The sequence below is a fragment of the Rhinatrema bivittatum genome, chromosome 10 (genome assembly GCF_901001135.1).
Source record: "Rhinatrema bivittatum chromosome 10, aRhiBiv1.1, whole genome shotgun sequence".
Lineage (NCBI taxonomy): Eukaryota > Metazoa > Chordata > Amphibia > Gymnophiona > Rhinatrematidae > Rhinatrema > Rhinatrema bivittatum.
This window is the reverse complement of record NC_042624.1, coordinates 72,129,676-72,154,975: the sequence shown is the minus strand read 5'-3', so window position 1 is coordinate 72,154,975 and position 25,300 is coordinate 72,129,676. Positions and strand designations below refer to the sequence as shown.

Below are 25,300 nucleotides of genomic sequence, written 5' to 3'. Positions count from 1 at the left end.
TCCTGGTGCCAGACACCAATCCCCTTTGCGAGACCGAAGATCTGGCCATGCCTTCTTTCTCCTAGTCTGTGTTGGCATTGGCAACGTTTGAGGAGAAGCTAGAGGGCCAAGTCCAGCTGGCAGTGGAGTGGGCAATGCAGGGCTTCGGTTCTGTAGCACTGACGGCACTGGAGCAGGTGCTGCCTGTCCTCATACCGCTTCTAGAGAATCTCATTCTGCTTATCGGTACGTTACCAACTCAGCTGGCATCAGTTCCCAGAACAGCATCGGTGTCCTGGGGGAGGCACCAAGGTCTCCCCCTACTGATACAGTGGTCGTTGCTGGTTCTTCTGAGGAGAGAGGCCCACCGAGGCAGGCAGAGATGCGGAGGCCTGTTCTATGTTACCTTCACCTCTGGACATAGGCCAAGCAAATAGGGCCTCATCCCCTGTAGCATACAGTGAGGATGAGGGTCCCTATGACCCCTGGGGAGAAGATCCAACAGAGTCCTCCTCTGAGGACTCTGATGGTCTTCAGTCAGACCTTTCTCCAGAAGAACGAAGGAAGCCTCCGCCTGAGGACTTAACATTCTCAGGGTTTATGAGGGTGATGGTGGAGGCCATCCCTTTTCAACTTTTGACAGAGGAGGATGCCAGGCACAACATGTTCAAGGTCCTCCAGTTCGTGGAGCCTCCTAAGGAGATTGTGGTGGTCCCTGTACACGAGATCCTTAATGAGTTGCTACAGCAAAGGTTAAAAGTGTTCAACGGGCATGGACATTGTTTAAAAATACAATCTTAGACACGCAGTCCAGATGAATTCCATGCATTAAGAAAGGTGGAAAGAAGGCAAAACAATTACTGATATGGTTAAAAGGTGAAGTGAAAGAGGCTATTTTAGCCAAAAAAAAATCCTTCAAAAATTGGAAGAAGGATCCATCTGAAGAAAATAGGAAAAAGCATAAGCATTGTCAAGTTAAATGTGAAGCATTGATAAGACAGGCAAAGAGAGAATTCGAAATGAAGTTAGCTGTAGAGGCAAAAACTCATTATAGAGCAAGAAATCTGTGAAGGGAGTCCGTTAGACTGTTAGATGACCGAGGGGTTAAAGGGCTATTAGGGAAGATAAAGCCATTGTAGAAAGACTAAATTAATTATTTGCTTCTGTGTTTACTAATGAGGATGTTGGGGAGATACCGGTTCCGGAGAAGGTTTTCAAGAGTGATGAGTCAGATGAAATGAACCAAATCACTGTGTACCTGGAAGATGATGTAGGCCAGATTGACAAATTAAAGAGCAGCAAATCACCTAGACCAGATAGTATGCATTCCAGGGTTCTGAAGGAACTAAAAAAATAACCCAAGGTGGGGTCTCTTCTTTTTCGTGGAGCTATTGCCGCGCGGTTTTCAAAGCTTGCACTTCTTTTTGGCATTTTTGGCTTTTTTTTTTGTGTGTGTTTTCCTTCCACATGTCATATAGTGTCCCTTGCCCTGCTCAGGCAGCGATCAGTAAGTGCTTTCATGCCTTTGCGGTCAATTCCCGACGGCTTCCCCTCCCGCTGTCAGTCGACCACTTGCCACACTCTTTTTTTTCCATGGCATCAACCAGCTTCTGCCAGTGCACCCAGTGCCCCCGACCATGTCCATCACAGACCCCCACGAGGTCTGACCTCTGCCTGGGAGCTTCCCACAATGTCCATGTCTGTGCCCAGATGACCCCCAAGGGTCCTCCACCCCGCTTGGAAAGGAGCACAGATCGTGGTAATCATTGAGAGAGAGGTCTAAGAAGCACCAGTCATCAATATCCTCTTCATCAAAACCAGATTGTGAGAAGGCATCAAACTCTGTGCCTCCCATGAAGTGGTGGAGGGTGGAGGAGGCCATCCCCTCCGATCCAACCGATGCCTCCACAGAAATAGGTGGAGGGCTTGGTCCCTCTCGATCCAGGGGACATACCGATTCCGCTAGCTCCCCTTCAGGCAGTTCTCTCCTCGCTGGCCTTTGAAGCGGAGCTGAAGAGGTGCATGCGGTTGGTGGTCGGCTGGGCCCTGCAGGGCCTCGAGCCTCCGGTTCCCCGGATACTGCCTCCGCCGCAAGAGCCTGCTCCACTGGTGCTTGCACCTTTGCTAGAGTAGCTCGACATGCTACTGATGCAGCTGACTCCGGTGCCCCAAACCCTTTCATGGCCAATGGGCGCACCGCTGCCAATGCCACCAACCCACATACTGGTGAGCGACTCCAAGGAGGAAAGGCCATCGGGCTCAATGGCAGCCCAGAGGCGCCTGGTGCCACCTCATCTGCCAGCTCTCTCAGGACCCTCTGGGTCAGTTCCACTGATGCCTTCAGTGCCCCCAATCCCACCATCACTGTCAGACCCTTTGCCACTCTTGCAGCCTCCAGGTCCCTCTCTGCCTCCAGCGCCTCTCTTGGTGCTCACGAGGACAAGGCCGCGTGCACCAATGGGCTTTCGACTCTTCCCCCCCCCCCCCCCCCCCCCCCACATCCCCAGAATGTCGCAGTGAGGGAGAAGCTCAGGAATGTTGGCAATCTTTCCCCCCCCCCCCCCCCCCATGGATCTTTGTTTCGCGGGATTCGTTAAGGCCATAGCTGAATCGGTGCCTTTCCAACTGTTGATAGAGCAGAACTCCAGGCATAAAATGCTCGAGATCCTGCAATTTATGGATGCTTCAAAAGAGGTGGTGGCTGTACAGATTCATGACATTTTCAAGGAGCTGGTGACCCGCCTTGGTACTGTCAATTAACAGAAAGATGGATGGGGTATACCTGGTCCAGCCATCCACTGGGTTCGACTGCCATCAACTCCCCTACCAGTCGGTGGTGGTAGTCAGCTCTGAAAAAGGCTGAGGATTCGTACCCATGCCTCTGATCCTCCAGGGCACGAGCATAAAGCTCTTGATGAGTTGGGGCAGAGTGTTTCAGAGTGCCATGCTCATTGCCTGCATAGCTTGCATCCAGCTTTACATGGGACATTACTTCCAGAAGCTGTGGAAGCAGACCCTGGAATTTAGTGAGCGTCTGCCTCAACAATTCCAGGAGGACTTCCAATCTATTGTCCAGCAGGGCCTGGAGTGCGAGAAGCACGAGGTTCGCTCGGCTTATGATGTCTTCAAGACAGCCATGAGAACCGCAGCAGCAGGCATTGGAGCCCGATGGACAGCATTGCAACGGGCCTCTGACTTGTGCCCTGAGGTCCAGGACCATCTAGCTGACTTGCTGTGTATGGGGGAAAACCTATGTGGAGACTAGATTAAGGAGGCTGTGGCTCAGCTGAAGGACTACCAGGAGACCCTTCAGCAGTTTCAGCCAGTACTTTCGACACCCAGCCTACCAGGAAGCCCCCATGGCAATATCCCAAACGGCCTTTCTGTCAGCTTCGTAAATATTACCCACCTGCACTGAGGTCCAGGGTTCAAAGGCCTGTCCCCAAGATAAGACAGAGACAACCTAGGCCACCTCAGGTGCCTACAGTTCTGCCACAGAATGGGGTTTTGACTGGCAGCTAGGAAGCATGAACCATCTTTTTCCACCGACTTCAGCTATTCGCAAATCGGTGGATATCAATCACATTGGACCTCTGGGTCCTAGCTATTGTCCGTCAGGGTTACCAACTGCTTTTCCAGCGACTTCCTTCTTGCTTCCCTTCGTGACCCTGGTGGAGAGTGGCAGGGGACTTTCAAATACTTCGAGTGGAGCTCTCCACCCTCGTTCTTGCTCAGGCTGACGAACTCGTTCCATGCTGCCAGCTGGGTGAAGGATTCTACTCCAGGTATTTTCTTATTCCCAAGAAGGCGGGTGGCCTCCGGCCCATTCTGGAACTGAGAGCTTTAAACCATTTCTTGGTAAAGGAAAAGTTCAAGAACAGTCTTGCTGGGCTCCCTGATTCCCCTTCTCAAGGCGGGAGATTGGCTCTGCTCCCTCGATCTCAAAGATGCATATGCTCATATTCCCATTTTTCAGGCGGATCAGCAGTATCTGAGACTCCTGGTCGACAGAAACCAATTTCAGTATTGAGTTCTGCTCTTTGGCCTGGCTTCTGTATCCCGGATCTTCACCAGTTCTGGCAGTTGTTGGGGCCCATCTTCGAAGGCGGGGAATTCATGTCTTCCCCTACCTTGATGAGCCAAGAGGCTCAGAGTGCCATGCACCTCACGATCGACACTTTGGAAATTCTGGGATTCTTAATCAATTGTCCCAAATCCCATCTCCAGCCGTCCTTGCAACTGGACTTCATTGGGAGGCGCCTGGACACCGTTCAGGCGAAGACTTTCCTGCCTCGGGACAGGGCGGAAACCTTAGCGGTTCTTGCCTGACACTTCTCCAGTTGCCCCCATGTTTCTACTCGCCAGTTCCTCCAACTGCTGGGACGCACGGCGACGATTGCGCACGCCACCCATTTGCTCGGCTACATATGTGCCGGGCAGAATGGACATTGCGCGCTCAATAGTGTAAGGCTTTGCAGGACCTGCGTGTGCGTATTCTAGTCATGACACAGTTGCAGCAGGCCCTCCAGTGGTTGCCAATCCCCTCTAACCTGGAGCAGGGTTGCCCCTTCTGGAGTGCTCAGCCCCAGGCCACACTCACCACCAGTGCTTCTCAAATGGGGTGGGGAGTGCATGTTCTGGGCTTCCGCACCCAAGATTTCTGGTCTGTTCAAGAGTTACAGCTCCAGATCAATCTCTTGGAGTTGCGAGCAATTTGCTATTCCTTGCGGGTGTTCCAAGAGCAGCTCTGAACAAGGTGGTTCTGGTTCAGATAGACAATCAGGAGGCCATGTGAACTAACTGGGGGGGGGGGCGGGGGGGATACCGGGGTCGTTCCCCCTCTGCCAGGAGGTGGTCCATGTCTGGTGGTGGGCCATTGAAAACAGCATCACTCTCCAGGCGGTGTACCTCCCAGGGGTGGACAACATTCTGGTCCATGCCTTGAGCCAGATGTTCCGGCTCCACGAATGGTCCTTCAATCAGGAGGTAGCGAACCATATCTTCCACTCCTGGGGGACCCCGGACATGGACCTTTTTGCCTCCGTGGAAAACAGAAAAATGCACTGCTTGTGCTCCCTCTGCTAGGGGGGCAAGGGATCAATAGCGGATGCCTTCTCGATCCACTTGGGCACAGGGTTGCAGTACGCTTACCCTCTCCTTCCTATCATATCCAAGAAGTTGCAGCAGGAAAAGGGCTCCATGATTCTGATCTCCCCCTGCTGCCCTGTCAGGTCTGGTTCCTGACTCTTCGGGATCTGGTCTCAAGCCCCCCGATCTGATTGGGTACGGCTCTGGACCTCATCACCTAGATATTAAGTGGGAGGAAAATCCCAAGGATATTAAGTAGGAGGCAGTACAGAAAAGCAATTTTTTTCTACTTTTCTGTACTAGTTTTAGTAGTGCTTAACAATTAACGCCTGCCCTTGGCAGGCATAAATTTCTGATTGCTAAAATGTGCCTCCTAGATGTAGTTTTTTTGGGTTGGTTTTTTTTTTGCTTAGGGAGTGAATAGCTAATAGCCTCATTCACATGCATTTGCATGTGATGAGCGCTATTAGTTTCACTCCGCGTTGGACATGTGTTGTAGAGGCGCTAATCCCCTTATTGCATAAGGGAATTAGTTAGGGCCTCTACAACCCACGTCCAACTGTGGGTTATACAGTGCACCAGGCTCAGCACTTTATGGGCTGGGAAATAAATCTAACAATGTTTGTAGCACCAAGTTGTATGCTATGCATTTTGTAAAATTTTGCATTTTTGTGATTTTGTATAACATTTAAAATTGATTAAAAAAATTTTTTCACTGTTAATCATAAATATTCTAACTCAGCATCTACAACAGCTCCATCTAGATAGAGAATCTTTTCTCCAGCACCGAGCAATAGAACCAATCCTGGCACCCTAGCAGATACAGGGATTTTACTTCCATTGCTTCCTCTTCCAAAGAAAATGGAGAGATGAGCCTGATTTTGGACTTGAAAAGACTAAACAAACCCTTGCTCTGGGAGAAATTAAAAATGTAACTCTCAGCACGATTCTTCCTCCATATAAAATGGAGAATGGATGTGTGCATTTGGTCTTAAGGATATATATATGTGCACATTCCGATTCACGCTTCTCACTTGCTCTAACTTTGCTTCATGGTGGATTTTTCCCACTATCAGTACCGATTGTATTTCCCTTTATTCAATTGGCGACTGAGTTTTTACCAAGACCCCCTAATTCCAGTACCATTGGGTCATACTGTGAATCTAAAGGAAAGCTATGAAGATCAAAGAGCATTCTGAGGAAATTAAAGATATAGATATGCACAAGATAGGAAAAGGCTACAAAATAATATCCAAGTGCTTGGATAGCCCAACAAACACTATTTTATCAATTGTGAGGAAATGGAAGCTGTATCATTCCACGAAGACATTGCCTAGATAAGACCGTCCCTTGGAACTTCATGTCAGAGCAAGAAGGCTTGTGAGGGAAGTCGGAGAGAGGCCAAAAATCACTTTGAAGGAGCTACAGAGTTCAGTGACTGAGAGTGGAGTGGACGTGCACCAATCAACCATATCAGGAGCTCTGCATACCAATGGCCTGCAAAGGAGGGTGGCAAGAAAGAAACCATTACTGAAGAAAAACCTATCAAAGCATGTCTGAAGTTTGCCAGAAAGCATCAGTGACCTAACTAAAATGTGGGATAATGTTTTGTGATTAGATGACAAAAATTGAATTTTTTTTGGCCAAAATTCAAAACTGTGTGGTACAAACTTAACACTGCTCATTCCTCAAACATCATCCCAACAGTAAAGTATCTGGGTAGTAGCATCATGTTGTGGGGATTCTTTTCATCTGCAGGGACTGGGCATCTTGTTTAAATTGAAGGATGGATGGATGTTGCAACACACAGGGAGATACTGCAAGACAACCTGCTTCAGGCTGCTAAAAAGCTAAAACTTTAGAGAAAGTTCAGCTTTCAACAGGAAAATGATTCCAAGCACAAGGCCAAATCAACATAGGAATGGTTGAACAACAAAAAGGTTAATGTTCTACAATGGCCAAGTCAAAGATCAGATCTCAGTCCAATCGAGAATCTGTTCCACTATTTGAAAATTGTAGTCCATAAGCATCATCCAAGCAGCCTGAACAACCTGGAGCAAATCTGCCAGGAAGAATTGGCAAAAATCACTCCCACATGTTGTGCAAAGCTGGTAGAAACTTACCCCAACAGTCTTAAAGCAGTTATTGCAGCTAAAGATGATTCTACCAAGTATTAGTGTGAAGGGGTTGAATATTTGTGCAAGCAGCATTTTCCAGTTTTTTTTATTTTACAAAAAATTCAGAGAAATGACTAATGACTTGGAAAATGTAATTTTAAGAGCAAACTGGTTTGCAATAAACATACTCTCTGGAACAATCTGTATAAGTGTCATTTGTAATACACATAAATCTGATTTTAGGGGGTCGAGTACTTTATTTATTTATTTATTTATTTTATTTATTTTTAATTTTTATATACCGAAGTTCTTGTAGGGACTACAAATCACTCCGGTTTACATACAACGAAGAACTGCTCAACAAAGAGCGGAGCTTTACATGGAACCGTATAACATATGGAACAGTATAACTGGTTGACAATTTAACATAGTGCTAAATAAAGTAATAATATTTTAACTGGCAATAAATAAAGAAATATAATATTTTATATAAGAAGTATAACTATTTAACGTAGCAATAAATATAAATATAAGCAGTGCCTAATATATATATGAAATAAAGTGAATTTTTGAGCTCAAAGATAATTGTCCAGTTGCAGATTCTTAAAAATAGTACTTGATACAGCGTCCATGGTTAAGGGATACCTGGTAATTAGGAAGTCTGTCAGTCACAGTAAGTTTGTCAGTAATTAGGAAGTCTGTCAGTCACAGTAAGATTAAGCGTCTGGGAAAGCTTGTTGGAAGAGAAAAGTCTTCAGTCTTTTTTTGAATTCTTGATGACTGGGTTCTAGTCTAAGATCTGGGGGAAGCGTGTTCCACTGATGTGGGCCTGCTGAAGATAGCGCTCGTTTGCTCAATGATGATTTTATTTGTGGAGCATGCAGTGTTCCTCTGTATGCGCTTCTGATTGGTCTGGAGGACGTGTGCGGTTGGAGTTGAGAGCTTAATGTGATGGGGGCTAATTTGTTTGTCGCTTTGTGGATGATAGTGAGTACCTTATAGAGTATCCTTTGTTTAATGGGGAGCCAATGTAAGTTCCGAAGGATTGGGGTGATATGATCTTTTTTGTTAGTGCTAGTTAGAATTCTAGCCGCTGAATTCTGAACCATCTGTAATGGTTTGATAGTGTTGGCGGGAATACCTAGTAGCAGGGAGTTGCAGTAGTCGAGCTTGGAAAGAATGATGCATTGTAGTACTAGCCTGAAGTCTGAGAAGTGAAGGAGGGGTTTAAGTTTTTTGAGGACTTGCAGTTTGTAAAAGCAGTCCTTTGTGGTATTGTTTACGAACTTTTTTAGGTTTAGATGATTATCTAGCCATGCTCCAAGGTCTCTGACTTCAGATGAGAACGAGTTGTTTGTGTTTGGTAGAGAAAGGCTGGAAGAGATTGTGCGTGGATCTTGGGAGACAATGAGCATTTCGGTTTTATTAGCATTCAATACTAAGTTGAGGCTTGAGAGTAGGTTTTTGATGGGCTGTAGGCATTCGTTCCAGTACGTGATGGTTTTTTGAAGGGATTCTGTGATCGGAAGGAGGATTTGTATGTCGTCTGCATAGAGGTAATGGGTAAGCTTAAGGTTTGAGAGTAGATGGCAGAGAGGGAGGAGGTAGATATTGAAGAGGGTGGGTGAAAGTGATGATCCTTGTGGGACTCCTTGCTCTGTCAGGATTGGATGCGATTCTTTGTTGTTTATCCTTACTTTGTAGAATCTGTTGCTTAAGAAGGAATGGAACCATCTAAGGGCTGTGCCTTTGATACCTATGTTGGCTAGTTGGTCTATTAGAGTAGAGTGCTTTACTGTATCAAATGCAGCGGAAAGATCCAGAAGAATGAGCAGGTAAGATTGTTTATTCTCCAGATTAACGAGGATTGTGTCAGTGAGAGATAGTAAGAGTGATTCGGTGTTTAGGCGTTTTCGGAATCCATATTGAGCTGGGGATAGAATGTTATGATCTTCCAAATAATCTGACAGTTGCTTGTTGACAATTTTTTCCATCAGTTTGGCGATAAGTGGTAAGTTTGCGATGGGTCTAAAATTAGCTGGGTCTGATGGGCAAGCGTTTGGTTTCTTTAGTAATGGTTTCAGTATTGCCAATTTTAAACTGGTTAGGAACTAAACCTTGAGAAAGGGATGTGTTGATAATTTCTGCAATTGGTTTTGAGATGGTGTTTGGTATGGCGATGAGGAGATTTGTTGGTATTGGGTCAGATGGGTGGGAGGAAGGTTTGAATTTTTTGTGTGTGTTTTCAATCTCCAGTGAAGAAGTGAGCTCGAATGAATCCAGGCTTGTGGTTTGTTGCGGCAAGGATGTGAGATGGTGTGTTAGGGTAAGGCTGTTGGATGTGATTGATTGGGTAAGGTTGGTGATTTTTGTTTTGAAGTAGTTGGCTAGTTCGTTTGCTTTGTTGAGAGCTTGGTGGTCTGGGATAGTAGGAGTAGATGGTTTGGTTAAAGAGGAAACGTAGGAGAAAAGAGCCTTTGAGTCGAATATAAAGTGGTGTATTTTTTTTCCGTAGAATTCTTTCTTTGTTCTAAGGATTGTATTCCTATAGTTGTTGAGGAGGGATTTGTAGATGGCATGTGTTGAAGTGGTTGGGTTTTTTCTCCAGCTTTGTTCTTTTTTTCTAAGAGATTGTTTGAGGGATTTAAGTTCGGGTGTAAACCAAGGTTTCCTATTGTCTAGTGTAGGTTGTATGGTTTTGGTTGTAGTTGGGCAGATTTGATCTGCAATTTTATTGTTAATATTGATCCAAGAGGTAGTTGCAGTTGTTGCGTCTGTGAGATCTAGTTGCTTTAATGCATCAGACATCTTTTCATTGAGTATGTCTGGAGAGCATGGTTTCCTGAAGTGGATGGTGGTTTTGTTAGTGGTTTGAGGTGGTGTGTTGTTGATATTGAGGGTTGTGTGGATAACTTTGTGGTCTGACCATGGTACTGGTGAGCAAGTTGGGTTAGTATGAATGTTAAAGGGTTCGTTAATAAAGATGAGGTCCAGAGTGTGGCCTGCCTTGTGGGTAGAACTATTGATAATTTGAGTAAAGCCCAAATGGTTGAGAGAGGAAAGAACAGTTTGGCAGTTGATGGATTGTGGAGAAGCATCTACGTGTAAATTAAAGTCTCCGAGGATTATAGCAGGTTTGTCGGCGTTTATGTGTTTGGCTATAAGTTCTATCAGTAGAGAGGGATCCAATTCTAAGGTTCCTGGTGGTGCATAGATTAAAGCTATTTGGATTTGTTCAGATTTAAAGAGGGAGAATTCTAGTTTGTTGGAGGAATTGGTAAGTTGTAAGGTAATATTAAGACCTTTTTTTGTTGCAAGAAGGAGACCTCCACCTCTTTTTTTGGGTCTTGGGACGGAGAATAAGTCGTAAGATTGTATGGGCAGTTGATTTATGAGTACAGTATCTGTGTGTTTTAGCCATGTCTCTGTAATTGCACAGATATCTGGGTTGGCTTCTATGAGGTAGTCACTGAGGATGTCCATTTTTTTGGAGAGCGACTGAGCGTTGAATAGTGTTAAGGTAAATAAAGAGAGTCCTAGGAATTGTGTTATCGGTGAGATCATTAGAGGTAATAGTCTTTGTTGTCGTGTGATGTGATGAATTGCTGGTTTTGTGTGCTTTCTGATTTTGTGCCAGATTTTAGGTATGGTGCAGAGGTGCATTATTGTAGCTCAATTGGTTGGGAACAGTGGTGTAATGTTGAAAATGGTGCATTAGGTATTGTACACGCTGGGTGAATGGTGTATAGGCTGGATGATTGCTGGTGAGGCTGGATGATTGCTGGTGAGGCTGGATGATTGCTGGTGATGTTAATTGATTGCTGGTGAGGCTGGATGATTGCTGGTGAGGCTGGATGATTGCTGGTGATGTTAAATGATTGCTGGTGAGGCTGGATGATTGCTGGTGAGGCTGGATGATTGCTATCGATGTTATTTGCAATCTGGTGGGTCTGGGTGAGTGTTGAGGAGGCAGGTATGAGTGTGAGCCCTGGAAAATGGGATCGCTGGGTACAAGCTTGGTTGCTGTTGATGTAACGTGCTTCGGTTATAAGCCGAGGTGTGTGGCAGAGTCTTTTGGTGTGGGTGGTTTCAGTTTGTGCTCCGGTTCACACGAAGGGGCAGGCCCCTTTGTTGTGCTCCTTAGGCGCGCGACGCCTCGATCAGTTTCAGCCCTTTAAAGGGCTCTGGGGAGGCGTCAGGGCTTCCGGGGAGGGCTTACCCGTTCCTGCTTCCTTCTGCCGTCCGCTTTGGCGCCGCTGGTTTTTTTTTATTTTTTTCTTTAAATTTGAGTTGCCTCGGAGGCCTCGCGAGAGGCTTGTCTCCGGTCCACCTCCCCTGGCCCCGATAGGCCGACGCCGACCGCGCGGGGAGGGCCGACCGAGCCGAGGAGGAAGAGCAGGGCGGCGAAGCAGGAGGAGTGACTTTTGCAAGTCACTGTATTTGCATAATGGAGACAGTGCATGCAGATATACCTCATGCATATTCATTGTGGATATCCTGAAATCCAGTCTTGTTTGTGGCAGTAACCTGGTGCATAACCACCAGCCCAGAACCATCCTTTCAATGACCAGCCTAGGTATGTTGGGTGGGTGGGTGTGGGGATAGAGGTAGGATATAGGGGAAAAATCCTCAGGTACTTGTGAATGAAGGCTCATGGCTCCAGATCTCAGCCCTGCTTCCAAGTTAGCTAGAAGTATAAAGATGCAGGAAGAAACTGCCAGGATCAAAAAAAGGAAAGGAAGGAGGTTGATAGCTTTCATTGTCAGCTGAACAATATTAGAACATTTTTTCTGTCTCATAGGTGTGGGTTTGAACAGCACCACTCAAAGTGTGCTAAGTCGTCCCATGCAGAGAAAGCTGGTGACATTAGTGCACTGCCAGCTGGTGGAGGAAGAAGGGCGGATCCGTGCCATGCGTGCTGCACGCTCATTGGGTGAAAGAACGGTCACAGAGCTCATCCTTCAGCACCAGAATCCCCAGCAACTCTCATCAAACCTTTGGGCAGCTGTAAGGGCCCGGGGCTGCCAGTTCCTCGGACCAGGTACATAATCTGTCTTGAGCCACATTTCTTGCTTGTTGCTCTTTTTCTTTTAAATTATGTACAACTTTTCTCTGTTGCATTTCAGCAATGCAAGAAGAAGCCCTAAAATTGGTTCTGCTGGCTTTGGAAGATGGGTCTGCATTGTCCCGAAAAGTCTTGGTTCTATTTGTGGTCCAGAGGCTGGAGCCACGGTTTCCTCAAGCTTCTAAAACTAGCATTGGGCATGTTGTCCAACTCCTTTACAGAGCCTCCTGCTTCAAGGTATGTGTTAAAAGTGGGAGAAGGGCCAGCTAAGTTGATAAGTGCTATTCACTGCTATGCAGAAAGTCCACACTTTGATCTCTGAATTGGTTCTACTGCTCCCTAGGTTGGATGCTATGGAGGCTATGTTATTGCTTAAGGGGGAAGGAGTTATTGTTATTGCTTAAGGGTGACATCTGGTGGCTGGATGTAGAGTCCATAATTATAGGATTCCTGAAAAGAACCCTGCATAGCCTCTGACTCAGGAATGCTACTGCAATGACCAGCCTAAGTATATTGAAGGTGGAAGGTGGGATATAAAATAGAAGAAAAATCTCAGGTGGTTATGAATAAAGGCTCATGCTATCAAATTCCAGCCCTGGTTCTGATTTGAGCTAGAAGTACAGAAATCTTGAAAAAACATCCAGGTCAAAAAAGTGGTGGAAATTAAAGATTCCACTGTGTGATTAGAACATAAACAAATTCTCTTTTGCCAGGTTGGTACGTTGAGTTCCACAGATGGCTCACGTGTCTTGTATTGCATTTCAGCTGGAGGATTCTTCAATTGTAGGAGTTACCACCCAGGAAATAGATCTGGGCGTCAAAATTGACATTACATTAAAACAGTCAGCTCTGTGTACTGTGGTGGTCAAAAAAATTAAACAATGTTAGGAATTATTAGGAAGGGAATGACAAATAAAACAGAGAATGTCATAATGCCTCTGTATCGCTCAATGGTTAGATTGCACCTTGAATACTATGTGCAGTTCTGATCGCCGCATCTCAAAAAAGATATAGTTGCACTGGTGAAAGTACAGAGAAGGGTGACCAACATGATAAAGGGGATGGAATGGCTCCCCTATGATGATATGCTGAAGCGGTTAGGACTATTCTGCTTGGAGAAGAGATGGCTGAGAGAGGATATGATAGAGGTCTACAAAATCATGAAAGGACTTGAATGGGTAAATGTGACATAGTTATTTCTCCTCAGACAAGCAGGATGGTAGTCCTCACACATGGGTGACATCAGCGGATGGAGCCCGGCATGGAAAACTTTTATGTCAAAGTTTCTGGAACTTTGACTAGGTACACTGAACATGCCCAGCATGCCCTATACCATGCATCCACATGGAGTCCCTCTTCAGTCTCTTCTCCCCCCCCCCCCCCCCTCCCCCCTCCGAGCTTTCACCAAAAGTTTCACTGGTTAAATTCTGGGTTTTTTCATGTTCTTACAATGCCAGGTCCCTCTCTGTGCCTCCCCATATGCTCCTTTAGTCAGGCTTTTTGGCATTTTTGGTAAGTTTATTTTTGCTTCGTTCCCTCTGTGGTGGCAGTACTTCAGTGTCCATTGGCTTCTACCGCCTGCCATCACCATTCTCGTTTTTCCCCTTTATTTTCGTTTGTCATGACCTCATCTGGCTTTTGCTGATGCTTCCAGTGTCTGAGGACCATGCCCATCATGGACTCTCATGAGGTATGCGTCATCTGTCTGGAGGCATTGCACGATGTCTGGAGTTGCCGCTTGTTCGCTCAAGATGACCCCCAAGGGACACTGTGCTTGACTCAATAAGATGGAGAAGCTCTTTAGATTGAGAGAGTCCGAGCCATCGACGTCTGCATTGGTGGCATCTGCACCAATGGACTTTGGGGCTGTCAGTTCCGTCAATGCCATTGGCGGATAGGGGCACCGGGGACCAGCCGCTGTCAGTCTCTTCCAGGTCAAGGTCATCGGGTTCGTCGTCATCGACCTTGGTACTGAGGAAAATCCAGGCTTAGCACCTTGAGAAGCCAAAGAAGCATCGGCAGTCACCTGCGATGCATAGTGCCAGGCTTGGGGAAGCGCCGGCTCATGCCGTGATGCCCCTGAAACAACCCAGTGGCGAGGAATGCCAATCCTTCATCGATGCTGGGGGGTCCATGACGGTCTCCACTAGTCCTGGTGCCAGTTGCGCCTCCACCTCAGGGATCCGAGGAAGATTCAGCAATCTAAGTCTCCCAGTCTGTTTTGGATTCTGCAACTTTCAAGGAGGAGCTGGAGCGAAGAGTCCAGCTGGTGATGGAGCAAGCACTGCAGGACGTCATGCCTGTGGCACAGACGATACCGATGTCCTCACTCTTCGTTCTGTAACAGCTGCTGGAGCGGTTGAGTATGCTCATCATGCATTACCGACCCAGCTGGCATCTGTTCCCAGGAGACCATAGATGCCTGGCGAGTCACCGATGCTTCCCACGACCAATATGTTGCTCATTGCCGTTTCCTCCGCAGAAGAAGTTTCATTGAGGCAGGCAGGAACACTGAGGCCTGCAGCTTCCCGTCCAGCGCTGCTGGGGCTTCCATCAGTGCCCATGGCTAGGGACGAAGGCCGAGCACCTAGAGCCTCATCCCCTGTGGACTACAGTGGGGATGAGGCTCCGTATGACCCCTGGGGGGATGACACTACGGATTCCTTCTTCAAGGACTCGGAGGATCTCCCCTCAGAGCCTTCTCCTACAGAGGACTTAACCTTCGCAGGTTTTGTGCAGGCGATGGCTGAGGCCATCCCTTTTCAATTGTTGACGGAGGAGGATGCCAGGCACAAGATACTGGAAATCCTTCAGTTCAGGGAGGCTCCTAAGGAGATCATAACTGTCCCAGTGCATGACATCCTTAAGGAATTGCTGCTGAGGATCTGGGAACATGCACTCTCAGTACCTCCCATGAACAGGAAGGCAGATGGGGTTTGCCTCGTCCAGAAGATTACTAGAGTCGAGAAACGTAAGCTGTCACACCAATCGGTGGTGGTCAAGCGCTCTCGGACCCAATCCTCTGTGCCCCTGGGGAAGGATCACAGGGCAGTGCACGCTGTTGGGAGGAAAGTATTCCACGGAGCCATGCTTATTGCCCACATTGCCTCCTACCAGTTCAAATGAGCCAGTACTCGCGGAACCTCTGGAAACAAGTGCAGGAGGCGGCTGAGCAGCTGTGTCAACAGCAGCAAGACACCTTCATGTCACTGTGCAGAAGGGCCTGGAGTGCAGAAAACACGAGATTCGTACAACCTACAATGTTTTCGAAACAACATCATGAATCTCTATAATGGGAATTGGTGCCCGCAGGATGGCATAGCTGTGGGCCTCGGATCTCCGACCGGAGGTACAGAAATGATTCGCTGACTTGCCGTGTATGGGAGAGTATCTCTTTGTAGATAAGGTGAGGGATGCAGTAGCCCAGTTGCGGGACCACCATGAGATCCTCCATCTCTCAGCCAGCATATCAGACCCGTCCTCCTCAGAAAGGTCAGCAAGGCAGGGTCAGAAGAACTTTTTCTACTTTCAGAGGAAGTACTATCCTCTGGCTTCTTGCTCCTGTTCACAGAGGGTGAGCTCCCGCAGCTGGCCCAGGTAGCAGAGAGCTCCCAAGCCCCAGCCGGCACCGACTTAGAACCCAGTCTCCTCATCTTCCTTTCGGGGGCAGGCTGCATTTCAAACCAATGGCCCAATGTAAACTCGTACCAGTGGGTCCTCACTACTGTTCAAAGAGGATACAGATTAAATCTTTTGAGTGTCCTGCCAAATTGCCCCCGATCCTAGACCTAAGGGCCTTGAGCAAGTTTCTAAGAAAAAAAAAGTTCAAGATGGTTTCCTGTGCATCTTGGTCCACTGAATGTGCTCTCTCGATTTGAAGAATGTCTACACTCGCATCAAGATCTTCTCCGGCCACCAGAAGTATCTCTATTTCGTGGGGTGGGGAGGGGGACTGCACTTCCAGTATTGCATTCTGCTGTTTGAGCTAGCATTGGCCTCCATGTGTTGTCATGAAATGCTTAGCCATATTGTCAGCACAGCTTCACAAGCTAGGAGTTTTCCCCTATCTGGATAATTGGCTGGGCAAGACCACCTCTCAGGCAGGGCCGAAGAGGCCATATGCTTGACCATCCATGTGCTGGAGTCACTAGGATTTGTCATCAACTACCCCAAGTTCATTCTCAGCCCATCACCGCAATTGATCTTCATTGGAGCCCTGCTAGACACTGCTCAGACCAAGGCTTTCCTGTCCTGGCAATGGGCCATCAATTTGATGACCATCGCAGCAGAGATTCAAGTGAGCCAGCAGGTTTGTGTGGCACATGTTGAGGCTGTTGGGCCATGTGGCCTCAACAGTACAGGTCACACCCTTGGCACGTTTACCCTTGCAGAGAGTCCAGTGTACCCTAAGGTCGCTGTGGTGACTAGCCACACAGGATCTATGGGTCTGCATCTGAGTCAACCCAACCCTCTGGGACTCTGTCCTGATGGCAAGAAAATTCCAATTTGGAAAGGAGGGTATGCTTCCAAAGTCTTTGGGTCCAAAATGTGCTAATGATGGATGCTTGTACCCTGACTGCGGGGCTCTGCACTCAGGGTCTGTGGTCTCCCCAGGAACAACATTGTCAAATCAATTTCCTGGAGCACCGGGCAATCGGGTATGCTTTCTGGGCTTTCAGAAAATAGCTGTCCAACAAAATTGTGCTGATACAGAGAGCTAGGTTGCAACTTAGTATGTCAACAAGCAGGGAGATATGGGATCATATCTCTTGAATTAGGAAGCGGTCCAGATATCTCCCATGGGGTGTTGCTCATAGCCATGTATCTAGCCAGAACGGAGAATATGATGGCGGACAGACTGAGTCGCTCCTTCAGACCACACAAATGGTCTCTAGATCAAGGTGTTGCAAATTGTATCTCCCCACTGTGGAGAATCACAGAGGTGCATCTGTTTGCAGCGCCTTGAAAGAGGAAGGTTCCTCAGTTCTGCTCCCTGTATAGGGCACATGGCAGACCAGCCTCAGATGCTTTCTCCTGCCATTGGAGTGAGGGTCTTCTGTATGTGCATCCTCCATCTCCATTGGTGGTGAAGACTTTATTGAAGCTTTGCAAGGACAGAGTCCATGATCCTTATGTCCCCTCGTTGGCCGAGACATTTTCAGTTTCCATTGCTTTGGGAGATGTCCTTCTGGAAACCGATCAGACTGGGGACTTCTCCAGATCCCATCACCCAGGATAGAGGGCGATTGTGCCATTCCAATCTTCAGGCCCTGTGTCACACAGCCTGGATGTTGAGAGGCTGTGTGTGTCACTCAATCTCTCAGGTGTGTCTCATGTCCTTGTAGACTCTAGAAAGCTTTTCACTAGAAAGTCCTACAGAAAGTAATGGAGGAGGTTTTCTGTGTGGTGTGAGCAGAAGGCCCTAGATCCTTTCTCCTGATCACCACAAAAACTGCTTGACTACCTTCTACATCTGTTGGAAGCTGATCTGAAGACCAACTCTGTTAGGGTTCATCTGAGTGCGATTAGTGCATATCACTAGGGTGTTGAAGGTAAGCCTACCTCTGTACAGCCTATGGTTGTACATTTTTAATGCGAAGTCTGCTTCAATTGAAGCCTCCCCTAAGGCCTCCCGCTGTGTCCTAGGACCACAATGTGGTATTGGCTCAGTTGATGAAAGCTCCTGTTAAGCCACTGCGCTCTTGTGACCTGAAGTATCTGACCTGGAAGGTCATATTTTTAGTGGTGATCACTTCAGCAAGCAGGGTTAGAGAGCTCCAGGCCTTAGTGACTTATTCACCTTGCAGTAAGATTTTCATGAATGAGTGATCTTGTGTATGCACTCTAAATTCCTGCCTAATGTGGTGTCAGACTTCCATCTTAACCAATCCATCATCCTGCCAACATTCTTTCCCAGGCCCCATTCATACCAAGGTGAATAAACCATGCACAATTTGGACTGCAAGAGAGCCTTGGCCTTCTATCTGGAGCAAACAGAAGCCCATGGAGAGTCCCCCCAGATTTTTGTTTCCTTTGACCAGAGCAAATTGGGGATCATTGTTGCCAAGCAGATACTTTCCAATTGGCTAGCAGACTGCATCTCCTTCGGTTATGCCCAGGTGGGATTGCAACTTGGGGCCATGTCAAAGTTCACACTGTTTGAGCCATGGCAGCGTTTGTGGCCCACTTGTGAGCAGTATCCTGGAGGAAATCTGCAGGGCTGCGATGTGAAGTTCCATCCACTTATTCACACCTCATTACACTCTGGATTGGGATGACCAATGCAATGGCAGGTTTTGCCAGTCTCTCCTTCGGAACCTGTTTGAGGTGTAGAACCAACTCTATTCCCTCCTGGGGTCTGTTCTGGCTACACCACTCCTGACATTCTTGTGCTTCTTGGCACCATTTTTGTTGGTCCCCTTTTTTGTTAGGGGGGCTGCCTGTAGCTAGGGATTTGCCTATGTGTGAGTACTGCCATCCTGCTTGTCCTCGGAGAAAGCAGAGTTGTTTACCTGTAACAGGTGTTCTCAGAGGTCAGCAGGATGTCTGTCCTCACGAAACCTGCCCGCCTCCCCTTGGAGTTGGGTTTCCACTTTGTGGGTAGTAGTATTTGATTATTTTATTTGAATTGTATGTTATAAGACTGAGGGGACCCCACATGGATACATGGTATATTGCATGCGTGAGCATGTTCCGAGAGACTCCAGAGTTCTAGAAATTTTTACACAAGTTTTCTATGTAGGGCTCCATATGTGAGGACTGACATCCTGCTGTCCTCTGAGAACACCTGTTACAGGTAAGCAACTCTGCTTTAGTTTCACTAGTTAGGCTTTTTCAAGAAATTTTAGGTTTTCTTTGTTTTTTGCCTTTGCCATATCAGTTTCACACATGATTGCAGCTTTGGCTTCACTGAATCGCATTCAGTTCTTTTGATTTAGCTGCATTTTTTCTTTGAAAAGTTCATTTTTCAACTTTGCATCCTTAATTTTTCAATCCATGGCTGAGAAACAGCAGCTTTAAATGAGGTCCAATGTGCCCCCAGTAGATGTGTTTCATATATTGTAAGACAAGTGCTATTAGTGTTTGGGAAAGACAACATCTTGGCATGTGACTTCTCTGTGAAGATATCACTATGGGCAGTTCAGGTCTTGCAGGAGAGGCATAGAGCATACCTGATAGTTGCAAAAAAGCCCAGTTCATTTTGAAGCCTGCTAAAAAGCCAAATGAACTGACCAAGATTTAATTTGTGGTCAGGCCTTGCTGAAGTGGTCCTCTGCTACTTTCACTCTTCATTCCTAAGACAGACTGAGGAGCAGGGACAAATCTTATTCTCCTGCACTGTTTCTTCACAAGACATGTGACTTGTAAGCGAAGTGGAGGAATGCCAAATCTTGAGAGGCAGCATTAAGATCTTTCCCCACCCTTGATGCCCCCCTCACATATCATCAATGTGCAATTTTGAGTATTTTGACAGGGTCAAAATATCCCATACTCTAAAGCAGCCATGGCTCAAAGAATACCCAACCTTCCATGTTGAGGTCAGTACACACCAGTTTCCCAAGGGCCTTCTCACAAGTTTTGAGGAGGATTTCTATGTTGCCTTTGTGGATATTAGGGATGTGAATCGGATCCGATATTGGATCCGATTCACATCCGATATCGGATCCGATTCACATCTATAGAGATGTGAATCGGAACCAGAATCGGATCCGATATCGGATCCGATTCACATCCCTAGTGGATATCCATATAATGTAGAACTGGGCTACTTCTCATCAGATATCCCTAAGAGCCACTTAACATGGTGGGAACGGAAAACATCCTACCAAAAAATCATCATCTCCTGGACCTTCACAGTGATCCTTGGCGCAAATGCACTTCTGTGAGTGAGGACTACCCAGGCTAGATCTGTTTGGAACAGTCCTAAACAGGAAGGTACCAGTCCTGCTGTTAAAGAAGATAACATACCAAAAAACCAAATAAAACCACTAATGTAGGCTAATACAAATACAATACTGCAATTCAAACCAAATAACTATACCTAATGTGGTAAAACCAGTATAAAATATTGTTAGTTTTGATTTGACTTCAGTATGAAGAACCCCTCTAGAAAACGTTTTTGGAGAGGAAGGTAGTAGTTTCATGGTACCATCCAGATTACCCAAATAGACTTATTGTAATTATCAATATACCACCATCCACCTGTTTTTTATAATTTTTTGCAATGCCACCAATAAAACACATTTTTCTTTTTCACGGTGGAGAACAACTAATTGTGATACCACCCTGAACTCTTGCTATCTTCTGGTCATTTTCAAATCTGTGTGTCAGCACCATGTTCAAGACCAAGATTATTCTTTAAAAAAAACCACATTATTAGAACAAAAAAGTGCATAGCTGCTCATTGTTCCCAACATGGCCAAGTTTTGGACGCAATCCTTCATCAGGGGTCACAGCATATTGAATGAATAAAGCTTGTAAATCTCTTCAACACCGCTGACAACTGAGGCCCTGAGTTGTTGTGTTTTGTTTTGTTTTTTTTCCCCCCCTAAAACTTTGAGAGGCTACAGATGGTCCCCTCTCTTAACACTGAAGAGAGCTGTCCAGCTCAATTCAGCAATTAAGGAACGGAGAGGGGAAAGAAAAAAGCAAATAAGAGCCAACAAAAACAAGTCACCAAAGTGACCTTGTAAGGGGAGGGATCTGGACCACCAGATGTGCACCCCACGGCTACTTTGGGACTGGGTGTACAAAAAAGGTCACCAACCCATCTGTCTCAACCAAACAGGGTAGGGATCTCTGACTAGGAACCCCGACCCCTGAGAGAGAGGCTCAAAAAGCTAGGAAAAAATACTGGGCACACTGACAGAAAAAAAACTGCAGGTATATTCACCAGCAACCATCTGTGGAGACAGAAATACTGAGGAACTGCAGGTGGCACCAGGGTATTTGAAGCAGGGTCGGTTTTACTTTCTCTTTCTCCATCTGCTGGCACGGATGAATAAACCCAGGAGTCTGGACTGATCCATGGTACTACAGGAACGGGAATTAGCAGGTAAGAACCAATTTTAAGAACATAAGAAAATGCCATACTGGGTCAGACCAAGGGTCCATCAAGCCCAGCATCCTGTTTCCAACAGTGGCCAATCCAGGCCATAAGAACCTGGCAAGTACCCAAAAACTAAGTCTATTCCATGTAACCATTGCTAATGGCAGTGGCTATTCTCTAAGTGAACTTAATAGCAGGTAATGGACTTCTCCTCCAAGAACTTATCCAATCCTTTTTTAAACACAGCTATACTAACTGCACTAACCACATCCTCTGGCAACAAATTCCAGAGTTTAATTGTGCGTTGAGTAAAAAAGAACTTTCTCCGATTAATTTTAAATGTGCCCCTATAAAAATTAAAAATAAATAAATAAATGCTAACTTCATGGAGTGCCCCCTAGTCTTTCTACTATCCGAAAGAGTAAATAACCGATTCACATCTACCCGTTCTAGACCTCTCATGATTTTAAACATCTCTATCATATCCCCCCTCAGTCGTCTCTTCTCCAAGCTGAAAAGTCCTAACCTCTTTAGTCTTTCCTCATTTTCCTTTCCTTAAGATAGAGAAGGACCTCCCACATTTCAGGAAACTTCTAAAAACATTTGTTTTCCCATGCGTTTCTTGTCTAGCTGGCTTACTTAGTTCAGCTTTGTCTGGTCGTTTATGATTACTCAGTTGGGGAAAGGCTATTTTAATTTTGTTGTCATTTGTTTTATTTTGTGTTATAATGTATTTTTGTTTCTTCATTGTGTAAGTTCTGCATGACAGAGTGGTCCTCTATACACACCCTAAGTTTTTACCAAAGGTAGTGTCGGATTTTCATCTTAATCAATCAATCATCTTACCTATTTTCTTTCCAAGGCCCCATTCAAACCCAGGAGAAAAGGCTCTACATTCTCTTACATGCCCTAGCGTTTTATCAAGAGCGCACGTCAGCCCACAGGAAGTCCACTCAATTATTTGTTTCTTTCAATACCATCAAACTGGGAAATCCAGTGGGAAAACAGACCCTTTCCTCCTGGTTGGCGGACTGTATCTCCTTTTGCTACCAGCAAGCAAGCATTCCGCTACAACACCGGGTGAAAGGCGCACACTGTTAGGGCCGTAGCAACCTCAGTGGCACACCTTTGTTCGGTGCCACTTATTGATATTTGTAAGGCTGCGACCTGGAGCTCACTCCATACTTTCGCAGCCCATTATTGCTTAGATAAAGCTGGCAGGCAAGATTCTGTTTTTGGCCAGTCTGTTCTACGCAACTTATTCTCAGCTTAACTACCCAACATCCTACCAGCGACCCCCGTTCTGGGTTTTCAGGATGCCCCCCTACCCAAATCCATCCCTGTTGTTGTTCCTTTTGCACGTCTTTGGGTGCATTTGGTGTATTGCTCGGGCATCCTTAGCTCGCTACTCACCCATATGTGAGAACTACCATCCCGCTTGTCCTGTGAGAAAGCAGAGTTGCTTACCTGTAACAGGTATTATCACAGGACAGCAGGATGTTAGTCCTCACGAAACCCACCCGCCACCCCATGGAGTTGGGTTTGCTTGCGATTTATTTTATTTTTCACACATTCTTAGAACATAAGAACATGCCATACTGGGTCAGACCAAGGGTCCATCAAGCCCAGCATCCTGTTTCCAACAGTGGCCAATCCAGGCCATAAGAACCTGGCAAGTACCCAAAAACTAAGTCTATTCATTGTTACCGTTGCTAGTAATAGCAGTGGCTATTTTCTAAGTCAACTTAATTAATAGCAGGTAATGGACTTCTCCTCCAAGAACTTATCCAATCCTTTTTTAAACACAGCTATACTAACTGCACTAACCACATCCTCTGGCAAATTCCAGAGTTTAATTGTGCGTTGAGTAAAAAAGAACTTTCTCCGATTAGTTTTAAATGTGCCACATGCTAACTTCATGGAGTGCCCTCAAGTCTTTCTATTATCCGAAAGAGTAAATAACCGATTCACATCTACCCGTTCTAGACCTCTCATGATTTTAAACACCTCTATCATATCCTCCCTCAGCCGTCTCTTCTCCAAGCTGAAAAGTCCTAACCTCTTTAGTCTTTCCTCATAGGAGAGTTCTATTCCCCTTATCGACACTGAGAGCTCCGTCGGCAGTTGAAAAGCGCCTCATCACCAGGCACCGCGCGCCGTTCATCGCACGCCAAAGGGGCTCTCCCCTTTGTGCACCCCTTCATGCAACCCTTTGTGCTTCATTCAAAATTCTTTCATTTATTTTTTCTGTTAATTAACTTTTTTTTCCAAGTTCTTACCTTATGGCTTAACAATTTTTTATAAATGTTCATTGTATTTGACTATGGAAATATATTTCCTGCTTTTTCTGTTTTATGTAAACTGGTATGATTTGCATTTGATGTAAGAATGTCGGTATATAAAAATTAAAAATAAATCATTTTGGTAGCCCTTCTCTGTACCTTCTCCATCGCAATTATATCTTTTTTTGAGATGCGGCGACCAGAATTGTACACAGTATTCAAGGTGCAGTCTCACCATGGAGCGATACAGAGGCACTTCTTGCTATACACGAGACTGAAGGGGGACCCCTGTGGATGCAGGGTTGGTGCCATGCTGGGCATGCCCAGTAGGTGCCAGTCAAAGTTCTAGAAACTTTGATAAGTGTTCCGTGATTGGGCTCCATCCTGATGATATCACCCATATGTGAAGACTAACATCCTGCTGTCCTGTGAGAACACCTGTTACAGATAAGCAACTCTGATTAATTTCTGTACTATATTTGGATTACCAGGTAGGCTGCTGAAAGCACCTATTTAACCTTCAGATGAATCTTCTTGCTGCATGTAGATTACTGCTTGGCTGACTCTTGTTCTGGTGTCTCCTCAGGTGACGAAACGTGATGAGGACTCCTCATTGATGCAATTAAAGGAGGAATTTCGCACTTATGAAGCTCTGCGTCGGGAACATGACTCTCAGATTGTGCAGATTGCCATGGAGGCTGGCCTACGCATCGCACCAGATCAGTGGTCTTCACTTCTTTATGGGGACCAGTCTCACAAATCCCACATGCAATCCATTATTGACAAGGTAACAGATATTTCTTTAGTATGGTTGGACCTTTTTGAATGGATAGCAGGTGTGTACATATTTTGACTTAATATAGAATATTTCCCTTAACCCATTCTGTCATCGTCCCACAGCTCTCCTGACTTTTGTTTGGTTGTACCAGGCAAACTGGGGATCCCTTGTAAGCTGTAAAGAAATCCTTTAGCGAGATAGTGTACACTACAGAGCTCAAACAGATTGCCCCTGCTAGATAACTGTCAGCATCTCTCCCTTCTTCTCTGCGACTCACCTCATCCATGGGGGCTGAAGCTCTTTATTTCTGTAATGCTTTAAAATTATTTATTTATTTATTTATTGTTTTTGTTATACCGAGTTTCATGATAGGCATCACATCAACCCGGTTTACAAATAACAAGGAGTGTAAAGCATAACGTAACGTAAAAAACAATATTTTCAATAAGAACCTTGAACTTTAAATACAGTGAATCAGAAAATTAATAAGTGATCTTCACAAAAGGACATAGCACTACTGTCTAGCCATGAGGTGTGCCATATCTCATGTTCCTCTTAAGACAGTCAGACCAGTCCAGACACATGGGTTATACCTCTCAACCAGCAGATGGAGACAGACAGGCTTGTTGACATTACCCCATATAGGCTCCTGTGCTAATCTCAGCCTGTCAGTATTCTCCATCTCCAGCAAATGGCAGGCAAGCATCCCATGCTGTGAGCTGAGGCCTGGTTAGGCCAGGCCAAGAAGATAGACATTTGGATGGCAGTTTCTGAGGTACTTCCTTCCTCAGTTAAGCACAGCCAGTCGACCAGGGGCCTTCCAGTTGTTAGAATAGGGTCTTTTCTGGCTATGGTTGCTGGAATTACCCCTCTTCCCCTCCTTTCCTATTCTTTTTCTCTCCTCTTCCATGGTGTCTCCTCCCCTTAAAGAAGCTTTGTTTA

General features: G+C 46.0%; 1 protein-coding gene across 3 annotated transcripts in view; it reads left to right on the top strand.

Moving 5' to 3' along the window:
* RC3H1 (ring finger and CCCH-type domains 1) overlaps positions 1-25,300 on the top strand; it is a 256,670-nt gene that overhangs the window by 107,532 nt on the left and 123,838 nt on the right. For all 3 annotated transcript variants that reach the window (XM_029617716.1, XM_029617715.1, XM_029617714.1), the window contains exons 4-6: positions 11,986-12,225; positions 12,311-12,486; positions 24,167-24,367. In XM_029617716.1, the coding sequence (XP_029473576.1) occupies positions 11,986-12,225; positions 12,311-12,486; positions 24,167-24,367 (617 nt within the window). The remainder of the gene's footprint in view (positions 1-11,985; positions 12,226-12,310; positions 12,487-24,166; positions 24,368-25,300) is intronic.